This window comes from Pectinophora gossypiella, chromosome 5 (assembly GCF_024362695.1).
Source record: "Pectinophora gossypiella chromosome 5, ilPecGoss1.1, whole genome shotgun sequence".
NCBI classification, from domain to species: Eukaryota; Metazoa; Arthropoda; class Insecta; order Lepidoptera; family Gelechiidae; genus Pectinophora; species Pectinophora gossypiella.
In genome coordinates this window covers 16,424,170-16,448,792 of record NC_065408.1, presented here as the reverse complement: position 1 = coordinate 16,448,792, position 24,623 = coordinate 16,424,170, and the positions used below count along the sequence as shown (strand labels likewise).

Genomic DNA, 24,623 nt, shown 5'->3' with positions numbered 1-24,623 from the left:
GGGCGTTGACTGTCACAGGACCTATTTAGGAACTATAAGTACTGCTTCCGACTGACTGTGACGCTGGCACTACTCGTGACGTCATGACTGGCACAGTGCGTTAGTAAACATTGTGCCTTGCTTCTTTCTATGTAAGAGTTTGACGTAGTCGTTTTCATACTCCCATGTTACGCGGCTAGGACAAACCCTGTGAAAATACCCCTTCACTATAGAATAAAAAAACAACTAATCATTGCTGGCCACTGTTTAACAAAAGAACATTATTTACTCAACAATCGGCATATTTTTGTTCATATTGTTTACTGTTTTAAAAGCCGTGGTAGCTCAGTTGGAAGGACGCGTGACTCTCACTGTTAGGTCACAGGTTCGAATCCCAGCAAAAACCTAAATCAATGATTTGTTTGTACGTGCTCAGTGGTGTAAAAAAACATCGTGAGAACACCAACATTTCCGAGAAATGCGTTTCCGAAATATGTGACCTACACTGTACTGGGCTGGTTTTTCCTTAGCAGGTTGGAAGGTCATTTTTTTTTTGACTTGACTTATTGTAGATTTGCCGCAGATGGCATTAACTACTTGGCCGGAAATTGGAAGGTCAGACAGACAGTCGCTTTTGTAAAAAACCGGACCTGTCGATTCTTTAGGATAGGTAAGCGAACAGAAAAACGCGCCTAGCGTTAAATTTAACCCATAATTCAGTACAATAAGTGATTATGTTTCAACGTAGATTTCAACTCCAACTTTGTCTGTCTGCATCGTTCAGAAATGATGATTTTACCAATGTCAAGGTTCCACAGAAAATACTTCGTATAAAAATAACTTTTGATTGGTAAAAGAAAATAATCGGTAGCGCATATAGAACCTCAAAAATAAAACGACTATTTTCTAATATAACATTACAAAATAGAAGGTTTTAAAACGTGAAGTATGTGGGTATTTAACATAGACAAAGTTTTCCAATAGTTTCATTGCGCGGTATGAGTTATATCTGTCGTATCAGTCAAAGTGAGGACGATGGATTCTGTTCTATCTAACACTAGATAAGAATCGACGAACGAATTACCGTCATCCCGCTGTGGGTGTGATTTTTTTTTACTTATTATACTATATGTTTCAATGTATATACGTGGCCGAAGTTGACATAAGCTCACGACTACATCCCAAATGAGCGACTTTCCAGGCTTCGTTTCCCAAACAAAATATAGATAGCGCTGATCAGGGTTGCTTTCGTTTAATCTTCTAATTTCATGGATAACAGACATGGTATAGCAGACTGGGTATAAATTATGATCATTGTTAGTTATGTTGATTGGGAAATATTATTATTTAAATTTCTGTACTTCAAAAGGATAAACGGAATTCTTATATCATCACTATGTTGTCATTCCGTCTGTTTATTTATTTTGAAAAACAAAATGTATGTAACCTTTTGCATTCATTAGTAACATGAGATTAAACAGGAAAGCCAAATACACAATAAATGTTCTCCGAAACATTTTTCAATGAACATGATACAATAAGTAATCTAATAACCTAATTTTTTTTGTCTCTGCTATCCCCATTAAGGATTAAGAGCGTGAAGTTTTTGAAAATCGTGCCAACGTGAATAATGAAGCGACGCGTAAATAATGAATTTAACCGTTTCTAGAAATCGTAGCAATTCGTAGCATTTCGTAACACTGACGTAGCAAAACGTAGTGGATTCGATTGTATGACTGTATTTTCTTTTGAAGTGTGGCTGGAGTAAAATTTTCCTTTTATTTATTTTTTGTTTGCTTTTATACGGTTACATGTTACCCTTAATTTGTTTTTGTATGCTGACGACTGTCAGATGCAAAAACAAACGACTGTGATTTGAGACTTCAAATCACATATAGAGGTGCAAGAACCACAAGCAATACCTATAACCAATATCATAACTCACCCCGGACACTCTATACAAAAATCTTATTCTTATAATGTGTTTACTTTTGTGAAAGTGGATAAATTCTAGACAAATATTTATTGGGTAAAATGCTTGCCCTTGGTACGAACAAGTTTAATATCTCGACGTAGCTCGAGATAGACCTTCTAGATAAATTAGAGTTTGTTATTTCAAGCAATTAGTTATTTCTGTTATAAAGTGTACCGGATTAAATTTAAAGTTCATTTAATTAGTTTGTATTATCCACCTGCAGAAATATAACAAGAATTTGTAAGTTAGATTAGTCTGAACTGATAACATAGTTTGCCTTAAAATTAAACAAGCACGAACCATAAAAGATAATGGAAATAATAATTATAATGATAAAAGTAATATACTAAGTAGTCTAAATAAATTCTGTAGTCTACATACGTTGCTCCACTGCAGGTTGATGGAGGTTTTTGAGCTAGTAGCCCGAGACCAGAACGGTGCCTTCCATAGCACGAAATCATCTTAATTTTTCAGCTATTCAAGTTACTCAGCCTGCTATTTCCTAGCGAATTAAAGAACAGTACATAAAGTGTTTTTTTATTGTGTCCTCTTCAGGGAACGAATCTGCTCCTGCGGTCTATGAGCCAAAAGCTGTAGCACTAAGGAGTCTGTTCTTTGATTTGTTCCTGATTCGTCATATTCCAAATTGGTCATCTTCCAAACACGACACTTTCCAAACTGGTCATATTCCAAACTATATTTTAAATCTTAAAAAAATGTTTTAACAAGAAATAAATTTAATTACTTACATTATTGTTACTTTGGTTTTTATTAAAATTCAGTTTGACTGTACAATGACAAATTAGGAAGATGACGAATCTAATATATGACTAGTTTGGAATATGACCAGTTTGGAAAGTGTCGTGTTTGGAAGATGACCAATTTGGAATATGACAAATCAGGAACAAATCTGTTCTTTGTATTAAAGTTGGGAATTTATGATTTAGTTTGTAACACGTAGTATTTAGGTGTCAAACGCAAGTAACCACATCATCCTATGAAGTGGTTTCCGCCTTGTATGGAAAAGCAATCACAAGAGTAAAAAAAATATAACATAGTATTCTCTTTGTAAAACTACGATCGATCAACTTTTGTATAAGGCTTGAAAATGCTCTCAATATTTATTTGTTTAAAAGGTTGGAGAGATAAAGAGGTTTAATTTGTTCACTTTTATATTTTATTTTTGGTTTATTTACGGGCATAATTAAAAATTTACATTTATTTTAAGACCGTGTTGTCATTTTTGCCTTCGCTATTTATTTATTATTTATTTATGTAATCGTTAACAATTTTTACATTGTGTTCGACATTATACATCATCCATACTTAACATATTTAAATATTTCATGACAAGAACATAACAATTATACATATACAAAAATAATTAATAGCATAAAACACACATAACAGTCGTAACCTATTTTTAAAATTTTGATGTAACTTTTTGTTATATTTGCCCGGTCAAAATTTATGACGACAGGCCCGAGGATGCCTGCTAGGGAAGAGTCTCAGCTCTGGGAGTCATTTGAGGTCTATCCAGTTTCTTGGAAAGCAGTGATATAATAAATCATATAACTTACTTTTACTCTGCTAATTAACTAAACATCATTTCGAAAACTAATTATAACTTCCGTGATTGATATCAAATTAAACTGTTAAAATTTTCTCTAATTTTAATAACTTCTTGTAAATTAATTTCAAAAGGAATCTGTCAGTTCTGAAGTTGATTAAATTGCTTATTGTAAAAAGTATTGTTTGAAGATTGTCACATTAAAATCAATATAAACAGCCCCCGAATAAGGTTTACATTACACATTCTTCTATTTTCATCTTGTTTCTCTTTTTAGTTCGATTTGTAAGACGACAGATTTTTAAATTTAATTTTCATTATTAAATTTATTTTTATCAAAAGTGAACAGATAACTAATTTTTATTTTAATAATATATTTTTAGTTATTCTTTTGTTTTAAGGCGTGTCAAGGAATAAATATTATCTCCCTTTCCCTTTATTGAAATTATTTAACAGGTATTGCACGAGTATTGAAACAAAGTCATTGGCCTTAATAGATTCCACGGATACAAAGAGGGAATTCCGACAAATTGTCTCCTTCGAAATACTAGACATTGTTAAATAGTTGAAACATTTAGACTTTCTCTAATATTCTTATTCTTAATCTTAACAAAATGTACCTACTAAAATGATCGCCTTAGAAGGTTCGATTAGGTACTTAAGATCTTAAATACCGTCCGCTTTCACTTGAAAAAGTTTATTCAAATTACACCTTTGTTTTAATCCAAAATGTCAGAAACTTTGTACTGTAACTCCGGCCAAGTAGTTAATGCCATCTGCGGCAAATCTACAATAAGTCACGTCAAAAAAAAAAAAAAAATGTACTGTAATAAGAAGTACTCTCAGAATGAACAATACAAACTGCCTATTACGAATTAAGATAAATCTTTATTTGCATAAAGCATGGTACTTATCGTAGCCTAACAGTGAAAACCCCGGAAGCGCTTTTTTGAAAAAAACACATTTTGGTGTGATTTATGATAACAAAACTTCGCTTCGTATAGATAAGCTAGTATAATAATATCATTTTTTCTAATCCTTGTGGGAATACAAATATCGGCAAGTAAAGCTCGAATAACAGATTTATACTCCTTGCAAAAGTATAGAATTGAAAATAATTTAAATTAAAAAAAAAAATAACAAAAAAAACCGACAAAAAAAATACGGTCGAATTGAGAACCTTCTCCTTTTTTGAAGTCAGTAAAAAAAAACATAAATTTTGCGACGGAAAATTCCACTTGATAACTCAGAATCTCTCCCTATCTATCCATAGGGAAGGCCCGTGCCCCAGCATTGGGGACGTTAAAGGGCTGATGATGATGATGATGACTCAGAATCATGATTCTGACCTTAATCATTTCCCTCAGTATTTGTTACGATGGGCGAAACACCCTGCATGTCTGTTATCTATGAATTTAGAAGGTTAAATGAAGACAAAGTTAAACAGAGCTATCTATTTTTGGTTCTATGCTGTTCTGGGAGCAAATAAAAAACATAGAAAACGTTCAGCTGCTTGTCTTCCCGGGCATGTCGTAAAAACCGACAGAGGGATTGTGTCCTCTAACATGATGGACTAATGTTATGGGCGATAGGCTGATCCCTTATCACCATAAGGTTCATCATATCCAGCTTACGACATCGTATCAACAGTGGCTGCAAGTTGTCTTTGATTACTTGTGGCTCTGCCCACCCCATTAGGGATTACGGGCGTGAGTTTATGTATGTATGTATCTATTTTTCTTTTGAGGAACGTGGCGTGGAAAGTCTCTCATTAGAAACACGCGGTTTCACAGCGGTCCATACACAGCGGTTTATAAATAGGGTCTGAGTCAAGTAAAAGTTTTTTATCCGTCGGTTCGCCCTCGTTATTTTAATTAAAGGCATTTCAATGTTTCACAGTCCGCTAAGGCTTTGTATGACAGTCTCTTCGCTCTCATTTGAATAAGCCCTATCACTTCACCGCCATTTAAAACCCACTTTATTATTCAGAATAAATCGGATTTTTCCCAGACGACACTTCGATTAAGTATTCGTAAATTTCTTTTCAGACTTGTTAGTACTCTATACGTGGTATGTTTTTCCTTCTTATGAAATTCTGACAAAAAAAAACATGAGATGTGTTTAGCTAACAGCCTCCGTGGTCTAGTGGTTAGAGCGTTAGGCTCACGATCTGGAGGTCCGGGTTCGATTCCCGATGGGGACATTGTCGAAATCACTTTGTGAGACTGTCCTTTGTTTGGTAAGGACTTTGAATCACCTGATTGTCCGAAAAAGTAAGATGATTCCGTGCTTCGGAGGGCACGTTAAGCCGTTGGTCCCGGCTATTGGCCGTAAAAACACCTCCACCAACCCGCAGTGGAGCAGCGTGGTGGAGTATGCTCCATACCCCCTCCGGTTGATTGAGGGGAGGCCTGTGCCCAGCAGTGGGACGTATATAGGCAGTTTATGTATGTATGTATGTTTAGCTACCAATCGTTTCGCAATTGTCATTTCGAACCCGATATCTTTTACTTATTTATAACAGAGTTGTAGTAGCCTATTTGGTTAAACGCTTGCCTCTCATTTTGAGGTCGCAAGTTCGAATCCACTACAGGCCTAAACCAATGATAGTCGAATTTATTTTCGAATTCATGTTTGGATTTTAGTGATTATCACGTGCTTAGCAGTGAAGGAAAACATCGTGAGGAAACCCACATTCCCGAGAAATGTGTTTCCGGAGGTATGAGTGTGACCTAACCTGTATTGGGCTGGTTTTCCCATCGCGAGTTGGAAGGTGAGACAGGCAGTCGCTTCTTTAAAAACCGGACCTGTCAAATCTTCAGGTTAAGGTAAGCGGACCCTGTGAGAAATGGAATTATGCTAGGGGGATTTATTCATATCAGACCATATCTATAACTTGTTAGTAAAGCTTCTAATTAACTGTGTTATGTTGTTAGTACCAAAATGTATACCTAAAATCTATAATTGACCCCGCCGTCCTCTCTGTCTCAGTCGATGCTCATAATCAAGGGTTGCGCCCAACTGGGCGCCCTTAGGCCTGTTGACTTAAATTTTGTATCGGGCGAGAGCTCGCCCAGTCATCCTTATTGGTACGGCTAAGTTGTTAATACCATCTGCGGCAAATCAAAATCTATTCAAAATTCTTGATTAAGTAAATTAAATTCATTTTTTTGGGGCAATTTTTTTCCAACAAAATATCAGATAATATTTTGAATTTGTCCGAAAATAAATTTAAAGCTCATGTGAAGCTTACTTTATGTAAAAAAAAATAATTTAAGATTAATGATTACCTAAATGATAAAAATGTGTGGTACTAAATTTGTTCCTCTAGTTATTTACTTGTAATGTACACCATCATTGATTTAAAAGATGTGTTGCTGTTCCAGTTTCTTGTCATTTCTTCTCCTCAGCCAAAACACCTTGCGAAATGACGTAAATTCAAAATGTTACATTGACCTTCAACAAGTTTATCCATGACTATTACGTTGAATAAATTATTCTGATTTCTGATCAGCAATAAGACACGTAAAAAGAAAATTTCATTTTAATTCGAACAGCGAAGAACTGACTGATTCGAACCCGGGCTACCAGATCGTAAGCCCAAAGACGCTATGAATGTCATTATGTTTAATTTATTTCAATATAAGTAACAGAGAAATTAAATTTTAAATAAAAAATTACTGACATACTTATAAAATTCCTTACAAAACAAATTTGTTTATCTTTAATATTTAATAACGTGAAATGGGCTGGCTGATAAATGTATAAGACATTTTAAAGGGACGCAAATTGGACAAAAGATTGGCGTTTAAAGTGGAATTAGGAGGAATACATTCCGTTAAATTAGGACAAAGTAGGTACGTATTTAAATATTTAAAGATTTTCAACAGGTAATTAATTCTTAGAGTTCTTCTATCGTGTTACTTGTGAGGTTACAGTTGGTAGGCTTTCCCTTCGCGGATACGAAGGTCAGGCAGACTGGTTGAGAACTGGACGTCTGCTGCAGCGGTGGTGGCGGTCAGGATCGTTCTGTTAAAATTTTCTTTAAATTCATACAAATTTATTGCAAATAGGTACATAGACATTTATATGAGGTCACCGCGAAACAAGTGCAAAAGCGACGGCAGCCGCGCCGCGTGTTTTCTTGCTGTCGTCATGTGCTTGTGCTGTGTACACTTTTTTTGACGTGATTTATTGTAGATTGGGGAGCGCTGAAACTCTGGCCCGGTACAAAGTTTAAGACAACAGGCCTGAGGGTGCCCAGTTGGGCGCGAACCTCCGCTCAGAGCGTCGTGTGAGAGGAAAAATATTTGAAATAATTAACCGACCCTAGTGGATCGATAGCGATAAGCGCTGATTGAGGGAAATCGTCGACCACGCCGGCGGGGTTGGTATCGGGGTCCTGAAGTGTTTGGTGTCGCGAGCTGATTGGCCGCCTCCATGGCTAGAGTAATTGGGTCGTCGGGATCGTACATTCGTCCCTAAGCGGGATGTATTCAGAAGCCGCAACTACCAGATTATTTGCGTGGTGTGGTGTGGAGCAGAATCTAAAAAAACGTTTTGAAGCTTATTTGCGCCATTGGACAATGGTTGGCAGGAGGCACAGACACATGCTAGGCGTTGTCATAAACACTTGACCGGATAAAACTTCCCAGCCCCATAAGCGTTTTGTTATATTAAGTGCTCAGGGCCCTGAGCGATCCCTGGGTGTAAAGTGCCACAATAATTTAAAGTAAATCTCGTTGCTAAAATGATGTATTAGAATCCATTTACAACAGGCTGTTAAGTTGCAAATTGGCTAAATTATAGCAATTTCCGAGGGTGAGGGCATTACTTTCGCAAATTATAGCAAACATTTACATTTGCCCAATTAAGTCCTTGTTTTAATTTGAGTTTGAAAGCCATCTTCAAATACGGCAAAAAAGCGATTATTGAACGAAATAATCGTTAGGATTGCGTGGGATTAGCTCTAGTTTCGTGAGACAAAAACTAACACAAGCAAACAACAAAGGACTGGAACTGTCTGCCGTCAGCTGTTTTTCCAACTCGTTATATTTTGCGAGTCTTCAAGGCTAGAGTGAATAAACATCTGTTAGGTAAGCGTGATCCATTCTAGACCACATCGTTACTTACATTCAGGTAAATTGTGGTCAAACGCGAGCCTGTACTATTATAAAAACATAATTATATATTTTCCCATTGACTTTACTGTGCCGCGGGTAAAGCGATTCCCGTGACGTTACCCTGTTTCTCAAATTGTATTACAATATTATATATTATGTATTTGTCTAAAAACACACAACGTCGATATGAAGATTGTTTTGTGAACTTACCCTTTACTCCCGCTATGTTGGTACTATTTACCTGCTTGTCACCTGCTAGGGCAACACTTTCATAAATTTTGAAAGTGTGGTCGCACTGCAATTCTGTCATCTTTTCATAGCGTTTTGTGATTCCCGCTTATACGGTTTATAACTTTTCTCGAGATCGTAAAAAGTTAAAAATCACAAGTTAAATAGCCGTAAAATAGTATATTTTCGTGCCAAATTTGTGTTGTGCCGTAATATGAGTGAGGAAAGTGTGTTTAATACCCCGCCTATTGCGGAAAACGAGGTTCAAGAACCTCCACAATATTCTCGCGAAGAAAATGTAAGTTCTTCCAGTAACGACTGTGGGGACACTGAATCGGATTCAGAGGGTCAATCCTCACGTCGTCCAAACTAGAGATCCAAGCGTAAATCACAATACTGAGGGTTACGATCCACGCATTGATACCCTCATCACTCAAGTAAGTCAACTTACAAATTATGTACAAAACTTTTTGCCGACGTCATTACCCGGCTCATCTGTAGCTAATTCAGTTAGCTCATCCTCTTCTAACAAATTTTTAACCAAACCCAATGCTGTACAACTCAATTTGGGAGAAATCCAGACTGTTACAGACACCACAAAGGTCATTAAAAATACATCTCAAAAGCGTGTGGACGAATTAATCGATTACAACACTTTAATAGTGATGGTTAGAAAGAGATGAAGTACTCTAAAGTCTTCAAACCCTTTTAGCAAAGCCGGGCTTTGTGGAGCAAAAACTTAATACTGAACTTTGCCATCTAAATAAAGGCAAAGATTATCTTGCAACAACTGAAAGGGCTATGGCAAGGCTTACTAATGGCTTACTAGAACAGAAAGAAATAATCTGTGACAATTTACAAGAAATTGTTAATTGGGCTAACAACTCATCGGCTGAGTTGAACCCAACTAATTTGTATGAAAAGATATTAATTTCTATTCTATTTTCTTTGTTTGTGGCTGCATCGTCCAGAAACGATGATTCTGCCAACATCAAGGTTCAACAGAAAATACTTAACATTAAAATATAATTTTGATCGGTTAAGTCCTGTATTTGGTCCGGCTTCTGCTCATTACAAAAATATGGAACAGATGTTACAGGTAGTTTGTGAGAGGGCCGAATGCCTATAAATTAAGAGGGGAATGGATTATCTCTGAAGTAGGTAATAAAAACCTTCAGAACACATTGAGGAGATTACCTCCAAGTGCCGAACATTTATACAATACAATACAAATACACTTTATTGCACCAAAATAAAAAGAAATTACAAAAAGACTCTTAACTAAGTAAATGGCAAATGGCGTCCTTATCGCTTAAAGCGATTTCTTCCAGACAACCATAAGTTTCCATCTATTTGACCAGAACACCCTCACGCCGGTCATACAGTCACGGGGAGGCACAAATTCCTGGTTAAACGTTCCATCTTACCTGAAAGAAAATAAACCATTCGCTAAGAAGAGACCATCTGAAACTTTTGTGTCAATCTCATGATTCACACCAGGACATGAGTTAATAGGGCTCCGCCTAGTACTTCAACGCATACTTACACATACCAATAGCCAAACCGTAGTGTACAATAGAGAGCCCCCTATCTATCCCCCAGCTACCCTTCTGTGTAGCATCCGCACCTCGCACATTTTTAATATTGATGAACTGGATCGCGGAGATCCTACATTCGAGAGAAATTCGTCGAGTTCTAGTCTACCTAGCTAGACAATTTCCTCCGGGCCAATCAAGACTAGACCAAGTTGATTACTCAAACTGCGGAAGTTGTAAGTCTCTTGGAATCCTTGGGATGGCAGATAAATTATCTAAAATCTATACTGAAATTGATTTCAGTATACACACAGTTGACACAGGAGTATTTAGGGATCACTGGGAATACAAAGTTGAACAGAATGTTTCTATCAAAAAATAAAAAAAAAAAAAAAAAATAAATAAGAAAGTTAGAACAGTCCATAGCAAACATAAAACAACACATTGCAAAAAAAAAAAAAAAAAACAAACTTCGCCAACTTTGTTATTCCAAAGATCCGCCTCCATTGTTCTTACCTTCAAATTTTTCTGAAATATTTTAAATTCAATAAAAAATTGTTACTGGTGTTATCCCCACAAGTACGGAACGACATGAAGTGATGGAGCAAGTCAACTCCCCATACACCCACTCACTGACTACCGATTCGGTGGACTCGGGTTGGGAAGCTCAGTTGGACGAGACCCTCTTATCGGAATCTTGGTCGAAAGAACAGAGGAGGAAGCACTCGATCTGGAAAGAGCTTTTCGCAGTATATGCATTACATACATAAACAGCCTATATACGTCCTACTGCTGGGCACAGGCCTCCCCTCAATCAACCGGAGGGGGTATGGAGCATACTCCACCACGCTGCTCCAATGCGGGTTGGTGGAGGTGTTTTTACGGATAATAGCCGGGACCATCGGCTTAACGTGCACTCCGAAGTACGGAACCGTCTTACTTTTTCGGACAATCAGGTGATTCAAGCCTGAAAAGTCCTTACCAAACAAAGGACAGTCTCACAAAATGATTTCAACAATGTCCCCATCGGGAGTCGAACCCGGACCTCCAGATCGTAAGCCTAACGCTCTAACCACTAGACCACGGAGGCTGTTGTTGCTGTTGGAGATGTGTATTGATTCGGGATCAATTCCATCGTCTGCAGAATTGCCCATATTCTAGTCCAGTTCGACAACCGAACATTGGTCTCCTACATTCGGAAGGAAGGGGGAACGCGCTCTTTCAACTTATTCAATCTGACATGCAAGTTGTTGAAGCTGACAGACAGGCTGAACATAACCCTGTCAGCACACTACCTCCCGGGGAGGTACAACTGCACTGCCGATCGCCTCTCACGGGCACGGCATATATCGGAATGGCACCTGTTGCCCACTACAACAAACCGATTATTTCATCATTGGGGCACACCAGACGTCGATCTGTTCGCGTCTGCCGAAAGAGCCGTGGTCAACATGTACGTCTCATTAGACTGCAAAGATTGCTCAGCACTCTTCTCAAATGCTTTCATTCAAGTGTGGGAACTTCAACTGGGCTGGACTTTCCCTCCACCCAACCTCATCCCTCGAGTTCTGGCCCATATGAACAGCGCCAAGGGTCTGTATATTGTAATACCTCCACTTCGGGAAAAATATATTGGCTGGAAGACTTTAGGTCTTGGGCCTTACAGGTCATGGGTTCCACCTATTACGATAGAGAAGCTCGCGGAGTGCTTAGTGGACACTGCCACGAACCGTTCACCCTTACAAATCGACCAAGTGAACCTACAGGCTTGGTTACTTAAAGCTGGGGGCAACAAACTAGTAACTGGTCAGAACCCGAAAAGCAATTATTATATAACAGTAATTATTATGTAACAGTTGTTGGCAATCCACAACGAGTACCTATTTTCCTGCAATTAAGGGGTGGTTCAAGTGGTGTGACGAAAATCGTGTTAGTAGCACAAGTCCAGAAAGTCACATAAATGCAGATTTTTAGCCTACATACACTTGGTGGAGAAACTTGCATACAGTTCGATTCTAATCCATAAATCTGCAATATTTACATTTTGTATAATTAGACGGGACCGTAAGTCTGATGACCAATTATTACTATGACAGATTTCAGCATCATTCAGAGCAATTTCAGCATCCAACAAGTCAAAGCAAAAAAAAAAAAAAAATCTGCCTGTTTGGGTTATCCAGATTGTTCATTATTTGATTGGTAAGTTGTCCCATAACCAAAAATACTTTATTTGAAATCTCTTTCGTTCAAAGACAGACACTGCTATCCATAGGCAGTCAGCATGGCAGCTCTTAAAACACCCTAGCTATATAGCAAGCAAATGTGCCCAGTTACTTGAGCAAGACGTCTTATTGAAGTTTCTCAAAACAGAGGGAATGAGGTTGATAAACTGAAGCACCTATTTATCACTATAACAGGACAACCATAACCAGCTTCTAGGACTGTTATTGGCAGATCAGCTGTGGCCTCAGCAAGCTGGGTTGAAAATCATCCCATTGATGACATACTATCATGAGGCAACTTGAAGAATCAAGATACTTTAAAAAAAGTCTAGTATTTCTTTACAAGAAATACAAAAGAAGAGTAATACATCTCATTTACTGTTTAATAATGTTGTGCCTGAATAATAATTTTATAAGTTTGAATAAATTATTATGTGTTGATTGTTTCATAAAAGTTTTTAAGAAACAATAAATATTATAATTTTCACATAGCGTTTTGTGTTTGTCACCAGCAGATATCAAACAGGTCTTCATATCGACGTTGTGTGTTTTTAGACAAATACATAATATAATATTTTGAATTACAACAAAATAATTATTATGTATTGAAAGAAAAACACACAACGTCGCAGGAATATCTTCCTGGTGAAGGACTATGAAAAGATGACAGAATTGCAGTGCGACCACACTTTCAAAATTTATGAAAGTGTTGCCCTAGCAGGTGACAAGCAGGTAAATAGTACCAACATAGCGGGAGTAAAGGGTAAGTTCACAAAACAATCTTCATATCGACGTTGTGTGTTTTTCTTTCAATACATAATAATTATTTTGTTGTAATTCAAAATATTATATTATGAGTTTTTTAGAGAACATCTAGGGCTATGTGCAAAGGCTTCTCTTGCAGCTTGTTTTCCCCGGCTATACAGATTGTGAGAAGCTTTAGTTTTTAATAACTTCTTTTTTTGTAAGCAATTTGTATGTAACTAACACATTATGCTGCTTAGACTGAAATGTATGTTTTATTTTTATTATTATTGTTAAAACCTTAAATAATATTTCTTTACAATATTGATTGTCCTCGTCGGTTATTGTTCCAAAGTGTCTGTTTGCCAAGACAAATCAAATTTCTTGGCTTTTGTTTGTACAAGGCTCCTGTAGCCAAGTTTGTAAAGCGATTTTGACCTTATATTACATTTACAAGACAAATATAACTATAGCTGAATTTGAATTGTAATGAATTGCAACGACCTTTAGTTTGAAGTGGAAAATTTGAATATTGGAATTCTGATGACCTTTTGGTGTCTTTGTTTACATGATACGGATAATACGTCATATCGTCGTTGCGACTTTAAAATCTCCTATGTGACAATTGCTGATTTAGTGAGAGGAAGAAAAAGAGAGAGCTAGGTGAGAGAGAGGTCAAACAAAATTTCGCGTTTCACGTTTTACAAAAACTTTCATGTCAATATCATTTTATTTTAAGATATACTCGTAAGTTCCTTATCTGCCGAAAAGGAAAGTACTGTGGTTACTTCAATCAACGCAATGCAAAGATACGGCAAATTTTAGCCTTATTGTCATAAATATTGACACTAAAGAAAAGAGAAACAAAACGAAAAAAAAGTAAAGAGTTTTTCTATTTCTAAGTTAAAAGCTACGCTCTTGTCAGTGTAGCATTCTCCATGCTACGTATTTAGGGAAAAATAGGACAGTGGTTTCCCTCTTTCTTTCCGCCCCGCAGTACTCTGTTTGACGTGAGTTGGAAGGAACCCAGAGTAGTTTATACATATCGTAAGGGAACAAGAACAGTACATCATAGAAGCAACAACACGGTATCGTCTTCTTCTACCGTATGGGTTGTTAGCTGGAGTACCAACTCCATCAACCCTGGTGTCAGGTTTACTATTGAGCCGTCAAGGGCCCCTGACATGGCTCATGTAACGACTACTAACTTGCATCAGTAAGTAGTAACCGGGACCAACGGATTAACGTGCCTTCCGAGACACTGATCATCTTACTTTTGGACAATATGGTGATCAGCCGGTAATGTCCTAATCAAACTAGGGATCACAAAGTGATTTTCGTGATAGGGATTTGAACCCGAGACCTCCGGATCGTGACCCGAACGCTCAAACCACTGGACCACGGAGGCCGTTAACCTAACACGGGATAAGAATTAATAATTGTAATTTTTTCTCTAATTTTAGAACGTTTTTAAATTTATATTTTTCAAGAATAGAATAAGTATAAGAATAAAATAAATTTATTGCCAGTAACAATTTACATTTGCTATATAAACTAAGTAATTATAAATATTGCGAATACGGGCAAAAGGAAATGGCTCAACTTGTGCATTTTTTTTTTAATTTCAGGTTGCATCGTTGTGGTGTCCTATTCACTGATGGGCCGGCGCTTGTGCTCAGTGTTGCCACCCTTTGACCAAACCGAGGGCAGCGTCAATAGTCAGCAGGTATTTAAATTAATATTTCTCTCTGCTTACCCCGGTGGGAAATAGGCGTGTGTTTATGTTTTTTCTCGAATCGATTAATCTCGGATCGACTATTAGGTATAAAAGGCGATACGGCTCACCACCTATCATGTTGGTCTAACTGTAAGCTCAGTGCAATCTTGAGATGGATGAGCTGCAAAAGTCCAATCAGTTTCTTGCAAAGTAATAAATTAACTGGTTGTACTTAAGATCTTCCGGCCACATGCCGTTTTTGTAATAGACCAAAAACACCTACAACAACAAATTTTATAATTATGACCACTAATGGTTCATAATTTCACCACTGTTTACAAATAATTCGCCAGGTTAAGTAACTGAACTTATGCTCTTTGATTGTACCTTTTACTTATAATTATGACCACTAATGTTTCATTATTTCACCACTGTTTACAAATAATTCGCCAGGTTAAGTGACTAAACTTATGCTCTTTGATTGTACCTTTTACTACCCTAATTGGAAATATAGTCATGAGTATATGTTATGTTATAAAATTATTTTATAACCTAACCAAAAAGTATAAGTGGAAATCATTTAGTTAATATCAATTAATTTGAATACTTAAACTTTACTTTTGAATTTACTACGCAATTGTAAACAAAATTTCTTGTAAATTGTGTTCTTGAAATTGCTATTAAATTAAGGAGTTGCTGTAAATATAATAATTATTATAATAATAAAACATTTTATAGAATCTTATAAATTGAAATACTTTTCTATTTTCGTCACTAAGCATCGACGTTCACTTTAATATCGAACCCTTTCAAAATTGTTTCGCAAAAGGGTTTTAAATTAAGTCGTAAACCAGGTTGATCGTTCATTAAAATTTGCTTTTGATTTAATGGTTAGGGCAGGAAAGCAATACCCATTTAAAGGTCTATTTTGAATATTAGGAAAATTGATTGACCGCTTTATCCCTAATCGAGGATTGCGCCCTCAAGGCATGTTACTGTAAAATGTTTACCCAGTGAGTTGTCCATTTGTTCGGGAAAGTAGTGTTATCCTAGGGAAATGTACACAAAGCTAGGATTTACTAAAACTTACAAAAGTTTACTGTAATTTATTATTATGTTGAGAGAGGCACATTCTTAATTTTAAATTGAAATCTATTATCCTAGCGTTATCCCGTGTTCACAGGGTCCGCTAACCTACAGGTCCTGTTTTTTACAATGACGGCTGACTGCTTGTGTGACTTTCCAGCACGAAAAGGGAAATCCAGCTCAATATAGGTTAGGTCACATATTTCCGAAACGCATTTATCGGGAATGTGGGTTTCTTCAAATAATTTTCCTCCACTGCTGAGCACCGCTAGGTTCTCACCCGGTACAACATTTAAGACAACAGGCCTGAGGGTGCCCAGTTGGGCGCGAACTTCCGCTCAGGACGTCGTTTGAGAGGATTCTATTTGAAACAATTAATCGATCTCAGTAGGTTGATAGCGATAAGCGCTGAATGAGAAAAAATGTCGACCGCGCCGACGAAGTCGGTTTTGGGGTAATGAAGTGTTTGTTGTCGCTAACTGATGGCGCCTCTATGGCTAGGGGTCGTCAGGATCGTATGTTAAGTTTTTCGGGCGCTGATACTTTTCAGTAGGCACCGTTCCCAAGCGGGATGTATTCAAGAATACACCTGGAAGCTGGAACAATGGGTAGTAGACATTCATTATTTATTTACTTACTTACTCCTTATCTAGCAATGAAGTCATAAAACGATCTAATTAAACTAAAATACAAACATTGTCTGAAGTAAATTGAGCCCTAAAACATTTTATCTCGCAGTAAGAGTAAGAATATTTATTTCCCTACAATTTGTTACCTAAGCTAAAGAAGCCTAAGACAATGTCGTCGCTGGAACTCTCAAATGCCGTAAGGGACAAAATGTCCCTTAAAAATGTGCTAAATGGTGGAAAAAAAAATGTATGAGAGCTAAGCTTATTTTCCGTCGATTGGCATTTTTAAAACTCAATAGCCCTTATAGCATTTTTTATTGCGTTTCTAAGTTTTGAATAAAATAGCGTAAGCGCCACCAAGTTATAAAAAAAATAGCGTAAGGGACTTTTTTTCTCCAATGTGATGTAGGGTCATGGTATATTTTAATACACTTCATCTGATATTACATGATAACAGGTAAGTAATAAAACAGGGGCGTAAGGTACGTTAAAAGTATCGAAAAGTATATTTAAAAAAGTCCTTTACGACACAAAAAATAAAGAATATATTTTACGTAATCGTTGCGAAAAGGGTTCCCTTCATCACACATGAGTGTAAGGGGCAACTATTTCGTTGTTATGATAGCTAGAGAAGTACCTTTATTTTTACGTAAAAAACCAGAACATTATAAGAAAATCGGACTTTACTGCATTCAAACACGTTTCAAATTATAAAAGTTATAAGACTTTAAGTGTCAAAAATCGTGTTTTGGCTCTCCTGAAAACCTGTTATTAAAATTTGTCTCTTACGTCAACTGAGATTTCCAGCGACGATATTCTTAATTGAAAATACCAGCGTGCAAAGGAATTTCGGCCCATTCTAATACAAGTATTAGATTACCTTCTCGACGAACAAGAGAAATGATATTGCTTATCGTTGTTGGTAGAATATACTTAAAGAAAGGGTTCCAAAAATGAAAGTTAAAGGTGTAGGGAGTCTAGTTTAGGAACTAACACACCACAGTAACATAATAGCTCCAACAATATTCTCGTTGATTAGTGAGATGCCTGACAGTCCGTTTACAAAACACTGGGTCCAGACGCATGTGTGCTATTCAGGGACCAAGGGTAGGTCATATATGAATTAATTTTCATTCAACCCTTACTTAAATTAATTTACTAACCTAGTTTGTAAGTCATTGTACTAACAATATAATAATATGGATTAATGTCCGAAATAAAGATATTTTATTTTTATTTATAACATGGTAAGAGATAGGTCTGTTACGTATATGTAGATGGCGTACGCATAGCGGATTCAGTGTAAACCGTAAATATAAATTAGTATTCTTCTTCTTCTATCGTGTGGGCTGTGAGGTGAATTACCACATCAACCCTGGTTTTAGGATTATTATTGAGCCACCAAAGGCCCCTGGCAAGGCTCATGTAACGATTACTCACTTACGGTCACGAGCATTAATATGTATACACTTTGGTACCATGTCACATTAACTTTTTTGACAAATTGAACTGTAAGTCTTACTAAATGTCAAATATGTTAGTGCGACAAAGTCCTAAAGTGGGTACATTATATTGCTCATGACTGTACATCTGTAAGTAGTAACCGGGACTACCTACTCAATGTGCCTTCCGAAGCACGGATCATATTACTTTCATACAATCAGGTGAATTTGTATTTTTCTAATTTATCATTCTTTCTGAAGTTTCATTTTATTTGTGCCACATGAGGTAAAATTATAATTTAATTTCTTTAAATCATTGATTAAATTTACATTCCCATACAAAAGTGTTTACTAAGTTTCTGTATTTTATTTTACAAATAAACGTAAATAGTCCTTTACAAACCTTTTTTTTATGTAGTTTATAATAATAAGAAATAAAAAGAACATTTAAATAAAATGTTTTCAATAACTTCAGACCCAGAGTAAACCTGAGGATAATAGGAAGGGTTTATAATATATTTTATTGATTGTAGGTTCTCTAGACCTCCAAGTAGCGGTGAAAATGTGTAGAGCTCATTTAGCTCAGTATTACTATGTCAAAAAAAAGATCACCGAATTGTGTGGCTACACTTACGCTATGTATTGTCAGTGAAAATTATAAAGCTAGGGTCCCAACACCCTTAACAGATAACTAGGTAACTTTACCGCGCACGGCGAATTATGCTATTTATTAACCTACTCCTTAATAACGTTAGTTTGTGACCCGTGACTAAATATTGATTACACATCAATGAACGTGACTTTATGACTAAAACATGTTTGTGGCCCGTAATAAAAAAGGGTTAATGGGGTTGGTAATCCACCTAACAACCCATACGAAAAAAGAAGAAAGAGGTTGAGTACCCCAGTTCTAGACGGTGTGATATTTATCGAAATATCATCATCACTAATTTAAGAGCCACGCTCTTGACGGCTACTTTTTAGGGAAAAATAGGGCAGTGGTTTCTTCCTCGCCTTCCGCCCCGCAGTACTCTGTCTGACGCGAGTTTGATGGCGCCCAGAGTACTCTATTTCAAAATCGGAACTCAGCCACCATCTCATTCTGGCCTACTTCTGGAAGTAAGAGGCTCCCACCCCCGCGGCAAGGACGCGCCGAATAGAAATTGCCCCATTGGAGGGCAGAGAAGATTGCTCTGTTCGCCTGGGGCCGGGTTGGTCTTGTATAAAACCAAGGCCAAAAAAATCGAAATCGAAATGTAATTGAGCATAAAATATTTAATAATAAAAAAAATCTTATCAAAATGTCAAGTTTGGTGGCGAACTTGCATATTATTTTTTCCTGAATAATTGGGTTCCGACATCCTTTCGAATCCTTTTGGATCCTTTTTCATGTCGGAACCCAGGATCCTTTTGCATCCTTTTTCATGTCGAAACCCAATTTTTCACGAAAAAATAATAATATTATAAAAGTTCGCCACCAAACTTGGCATATTTTGATATTCACCCATAATATTAGTCGCCATTCGCTAGCAGATAGACAAGGGTGTAAACATAATGAGATCCAAAACACGTATGGTGTACTTAGAAAAGCAGACATTATTTAATTAAACATTAACTCGTGTAAGAGTTCATGTCGCATAAAGCAAGTCAGGCGCTTATTAATTATCCTCATCCATCTTCATTAGGATTTCGTCGTACTTAATACATGTTTAAATAAACACATTACACTCCTTTCGCGATGTCGAATAAATACGGATAGGTGCTGTTACGTTAACCGCCTTCGTGGTTTAGTGGTTTCGATGTGGAGGTTCGGGTTCGATTCCTGATGGGGACAATAGACTGTCCTTTGTTAAGCTGAATATTGAAAGCTGAATCACGTGATTGTCCGAAAAAGTAATTTATGCTGTGGACGTTACGTCAGCCCACTGGTGGGTACTAGTGATGTGCTGGATCGTTATAAATGTATATCCGCGGATACGGATACGGATCTTTATTTTCTTAAAAAAAAAAAGATTAAAGTTTTAGTTATTTCATTGTTATAAAAGTGATATTTTATCTTGCTTTCATTTTAAAGGTCTATGTATCTAAATGTTTGCAATATAAAGGTGCCAAATATTTGATTTTAAGAAACAAAAACAATCTGAATGGAATTTTATGGATACGGATATTCGGAACATCACTAGGGGTACCAACTGGAGCAGCGTGACGGAGTATGCTTCGTAGCCCTTACGGGTCGAAGGGGCTTTGCGTCTTGTACTCTGCAGTGGAGGTAAATCGTCGCCATATGGTGAAATTCCGAAATTCCCGTAAGTGCCTCTTTAAAATCACATTGTAATCAGATTTTCCTCAACAAATCCTCGATTCCTACTAAAAGCACACGTTTTTGCTTGGGCTTGCAACCAGCTTTATCTTTTTGCGGATATTGTTAAGGGTGCTACCAGACCAATCGATCGATCATCGATCCACAGCATCGATCGATGGTAGAATAGAATAGTCGACGTCGATCGATAGTTTCTACCAGACCAATCGATCGACCATCGATCGACGGCATCGATCGATGGTAGAATGGAATAGTCGACGTCGATCGATAGTATCTACCAGACCGACGGATCGATTATTGTCATCGCCCGGCAATCGATCGATTGCTTAATCGAACAGTATCTGTCGATCAATTAAAGTTACCAGACCAGTCGATCAACTTCGATCAACGTTGATCGATGCCGTCGATCGATGATCGATCGATTGGTCTGGTAGCACCCTAACAAAAATCACTCGTGACGCCATGGAGCCGTAGTAGTCCAGTTGGCAGAACGCTTGCCTCTCAGTTTGAGGTCGCTAGTTCCGATCCAACACAGGCCTAAACCAATGATTGTTGAATTTGTTTTCGAATTCGTATTTGGATCGTAAATGATTATCACGAGCTCAGCGGTGAAGGAAAACATCGTGAGGAAACCCACAGTCCCGAGAAATGCACCTAACCTGTATTGGAAGTATCGTGGGTTGGAAGGTTGGACAGGCAGTCACTTCCGTAAAAAACCGGACCTGTCAAGTCTTCAGGTTAGGTAAGCGGACCCTGTGAGAAACGGGATAATGCTAGGTAGATGATGATGATGTGGACAAAAATAACATCTGAATATTTTTCAAAAATACGCTTAAATGGTTTTCCCTATAAGGTAGTATAGGCAGTTAATTAAAGCACATAATAACGGGTTCTTACCGCGTTTAAATGGGGATATGAGACTCCCGATATTTCGACACTGTTACAAGTGCCATGATCACGGGATGACTGATGAGATTGGAGTGGAATAGGTAGATCCATAATTTTCTACGGGCAGACATATCTGTCTACCCTCTTTCTTTGCCGCTTGTTTATGTTTTTGATATCGGAATGTTCGGAACCACCCATAAGAACCCGTTATTATGTGCTTTAATTATGAAAATAACCGCGTAAACTTAAAACAATGTATAGGCAGTTAATGTTTATATTTTTATGTCTCTTTCCAGCGGCTACGACTAGTCCGCGAGAGGAAGCGGGTGGCATGGATTCTTCTTCTTCTCGCTGTCCTGTTCGCGCTGTGCTGGCTTCCATACAACATCCTCCAGCTGTTGATTGACGTCAATGCTGTCGAGGTGGAGTCAGTTGCTACTGTGTTGCCGTATACTTTGCTGTTAGGTAAGGAGTTCCATACAATGGTGCTTATTCCTGTAAACACCACCTAATTTTATTTTAAGGTATATCTGTCATATTCTTATCTTATATTTAAGTGTCCAAAATTTAATCTCATGTCAATTGCAAAGCGAATAGAGTATGTCAATGACAATCATCATCATCATTCATTCATCATCAGCCCATTAACGTCCCCACTGCTGGGGCACAGGCCTTCCCTATGGATGGATAAGGAGATCGGGCCTTAAACCATCACGCGGGTCCGGTGCCGATTGATGATTATTAACGACTGCTAATGCAACCGGGACCAAATCAGCTGCAAGAAAAACCTCAGGGCCCTAGACGTTCTTTAAAAAAATAAAAATAAACATAAACATAACATATTGAACACCGCCATAATATATTGAATTTGCAGTTGATAATTTATAAATCAGTGCGGTATCCTAATTTAGAATTTCGTTTAGGTACTTGCACAAAGTATTGAGGAGCTCGGTGGCGCAGCGGTAAACGCGCTCGGTCTGCGATTGTTGTAGTTAAGCAACTTTCGCAAAGGCCGGTTATAGGATGGGTGACCAAAAAAAAAGTTTTTATCTAGAGCTCCTCCGTGCTTCGGAAGGCACGTTAAGCCGTTAGTCCCGGCTGCATTGGCAGTCGTTAATAACCATCAATCCGCACTGGGCCCGCGTGATGGTTTAAGGCCCGATCTCCCTATCCATCTATAGGGAAGGCCCGTGCCCCAGCAGTGGGGACGTTAATGGGCTGATGATGATGACTTACACAAAGTAGGTTGGATTACGTCTTGTAAGGCTAACATGCGCAATATGATAAAATTTTGTCAATGTCATTTTTATCGATCTTGACGTGATATAATGCCGTTTGGAACCCAAATAAGTCACGTTATATTAAAATAAGAACAAAATCGCGCCTCGCATGTTAGAGGAAAAACAAACTTATCGATTTAACTACTTGGACGGACAAATGGTGAACACTGAATGCTCTCACCTGGTTATAATTAATTGACCATAGTGGAAGCGATAAGCATTGAATGAGGTAAATGATCCACCACGCTGGCGATCTCGCGTGTTGTGCATAGATCTTCTTCTATCGTGTGGATTGTGAGGTGAATTACCAACCCCATCAACCTTTGCGTCAGGGTTATTACTGAGCCGCCATAGGCCCCTGACATAACTCATATAACGACTATCACATCATGTGTGTGTGTTCATGTTATGTGATCATTTGCTGATCGGCCGTATTTCTGGTTGGCCTGTAGACCTTGGCGGACAACTCCTCAGGTATAAAGACGTTCTGAAGCGGCATATGAAAAGATGCATCATTGAGCCTTCTCAATGAGAGGGTTTGGCAGCTCAGCGCCCAGAATAGTGCATGTGATGAGGCGAGTCCATGAGTTCGAGCAACAGCGCACGGCAGACCTCGACGCTAAACGTGATGAGTTGAAGACCCGTCCCCCTGTCGCTATTCATTATAACTACCAAAACGGTCTGCTCACGTGCCTTCACTGTGCGCGGGAGTTCACTGTTAAGATGGGCTACATAAGCCATCTTCGGGCGCATCAGAGTCGTGCCGACTAGAAGTCGAAGTGGTCGCCATGGCCGAAATCGATCGGAGATCATCATCATCATTAGACCTTTTGTCCGTGAATGTGTTAACATAGAGTTTCTCTTTCCTTCCAGGGCACGCGAACTCCGCGATCAACCCGATAGTGTACTGCCTGATGACGCGCAACTTCCGCCGCTCGTTGCGCAAGCTGCTCTGTCACGACCCTGGTAACTTGCACTCTAGTACTCATTTCCATGTAAGTCACTACAATTGCCTCTTAGTTTCATTTTACGTTTCATTGTTTCTTACGCCGGGGCCCAGTCACGTCAAAAAAAAAAAACAAAAAAAGCCCAATTGTTAGGTAATAATCACAATTCACAATTTATTTATTTGTACACAACAGAACAGACAAAAGAAAACAGACAGTAACGGTAAGCTTATCTCTAAGAAAGAGATTTCTTCCAAGTGACCTACGTGACAAGCAGACATGCAGTGTATAATATTATAGATAGGCATACCTATACAAATCTTCTCCTCTAGGGTGGGAACCTACCAGTTCTAAGATCACTGACTGACTTCATTAACTCTGGCATAAGGGACCATTGAGCTGACAAATACCAGAAAAAGAACTGGGCATCAAACAGTACCTAACTCGTTCTTACAGCAATATCTTTTGTACAGTGTCCTATGTGACAGTAATAAAGCAGACTGAGCGGTAACAAAGGAAAATATGCTACGCAAGCGCCCACAAAAGCTTTTATATTTCAAATCTTTTTGAAACATAGAAGCATTGGCCATATTTATTTATATCTGGAATATAGTGGACAGTTAATCCACTCTTCTTCTATCGTGGGTTTTGAAGTGAATTCATTTCAATTCACTTCATCAACCCTGGTGTCAGGGTTATTATTGAGCAGCCAAAGGCCCCTCGTGGCTCATGTAACGACTACTTACTTACATCAGTAAGTAGTAACCGAGACCAACGGTTTAACGTGCCTTCCGAAGCACGGATCGTTTTACTTTCGGACAATGAGGTGATCGGCTTGTAATGTCCTAACCAAACTAGGGATCACAAAGTGATTTTTTTGTAATATTTCCCCATCGGGATTCGAACCCGGGACCTCCGGATCGTGAGCCCAATTCTCA

At 37.9% G+C, this 24,623-nt stretch overlaps 1 protein-coding gene across 3 annotated transcripts in view; it reads left to right on the top strand.

Moving 5' to 3' along the window:
* The window catches only part of LOC126367216 (neuropeptide FF receptor 1-like), a 56,749-nt gene that overhangs the window by 27,751 nt on the left and 4,375 nt on the right, over positions 1–24,623 (top strand). Inside the window, exons 1-4 of one of the 3 annotated variants that reach the window (XM_050010642.1) lie at positions 8,471–8,620; positions 15,005–15,102; positions 21,755–21,923; positions 23,612–23,733. In XM_050010642.1, the coding sequence (XP_049866599.1) occupies positions 15,034–15,102; positions 21,755–21,923; positions 23,612–23,733 (360 nt within the window). In that variant the 5' untranslated portion in view covers positions 8,471–8,620; positions 15,005–15,033. Of the gene's footprint in view, positions 1–8,470; positions 8,621–15,004; positions 15,103–21,754; positions 21,924–23,611; positions 23,734–24,623 lie in introns of those variants that run through there. The other 2 variants (XM_050010641.1, XM_050010644.1) reach the window with 2 other exon arrangements.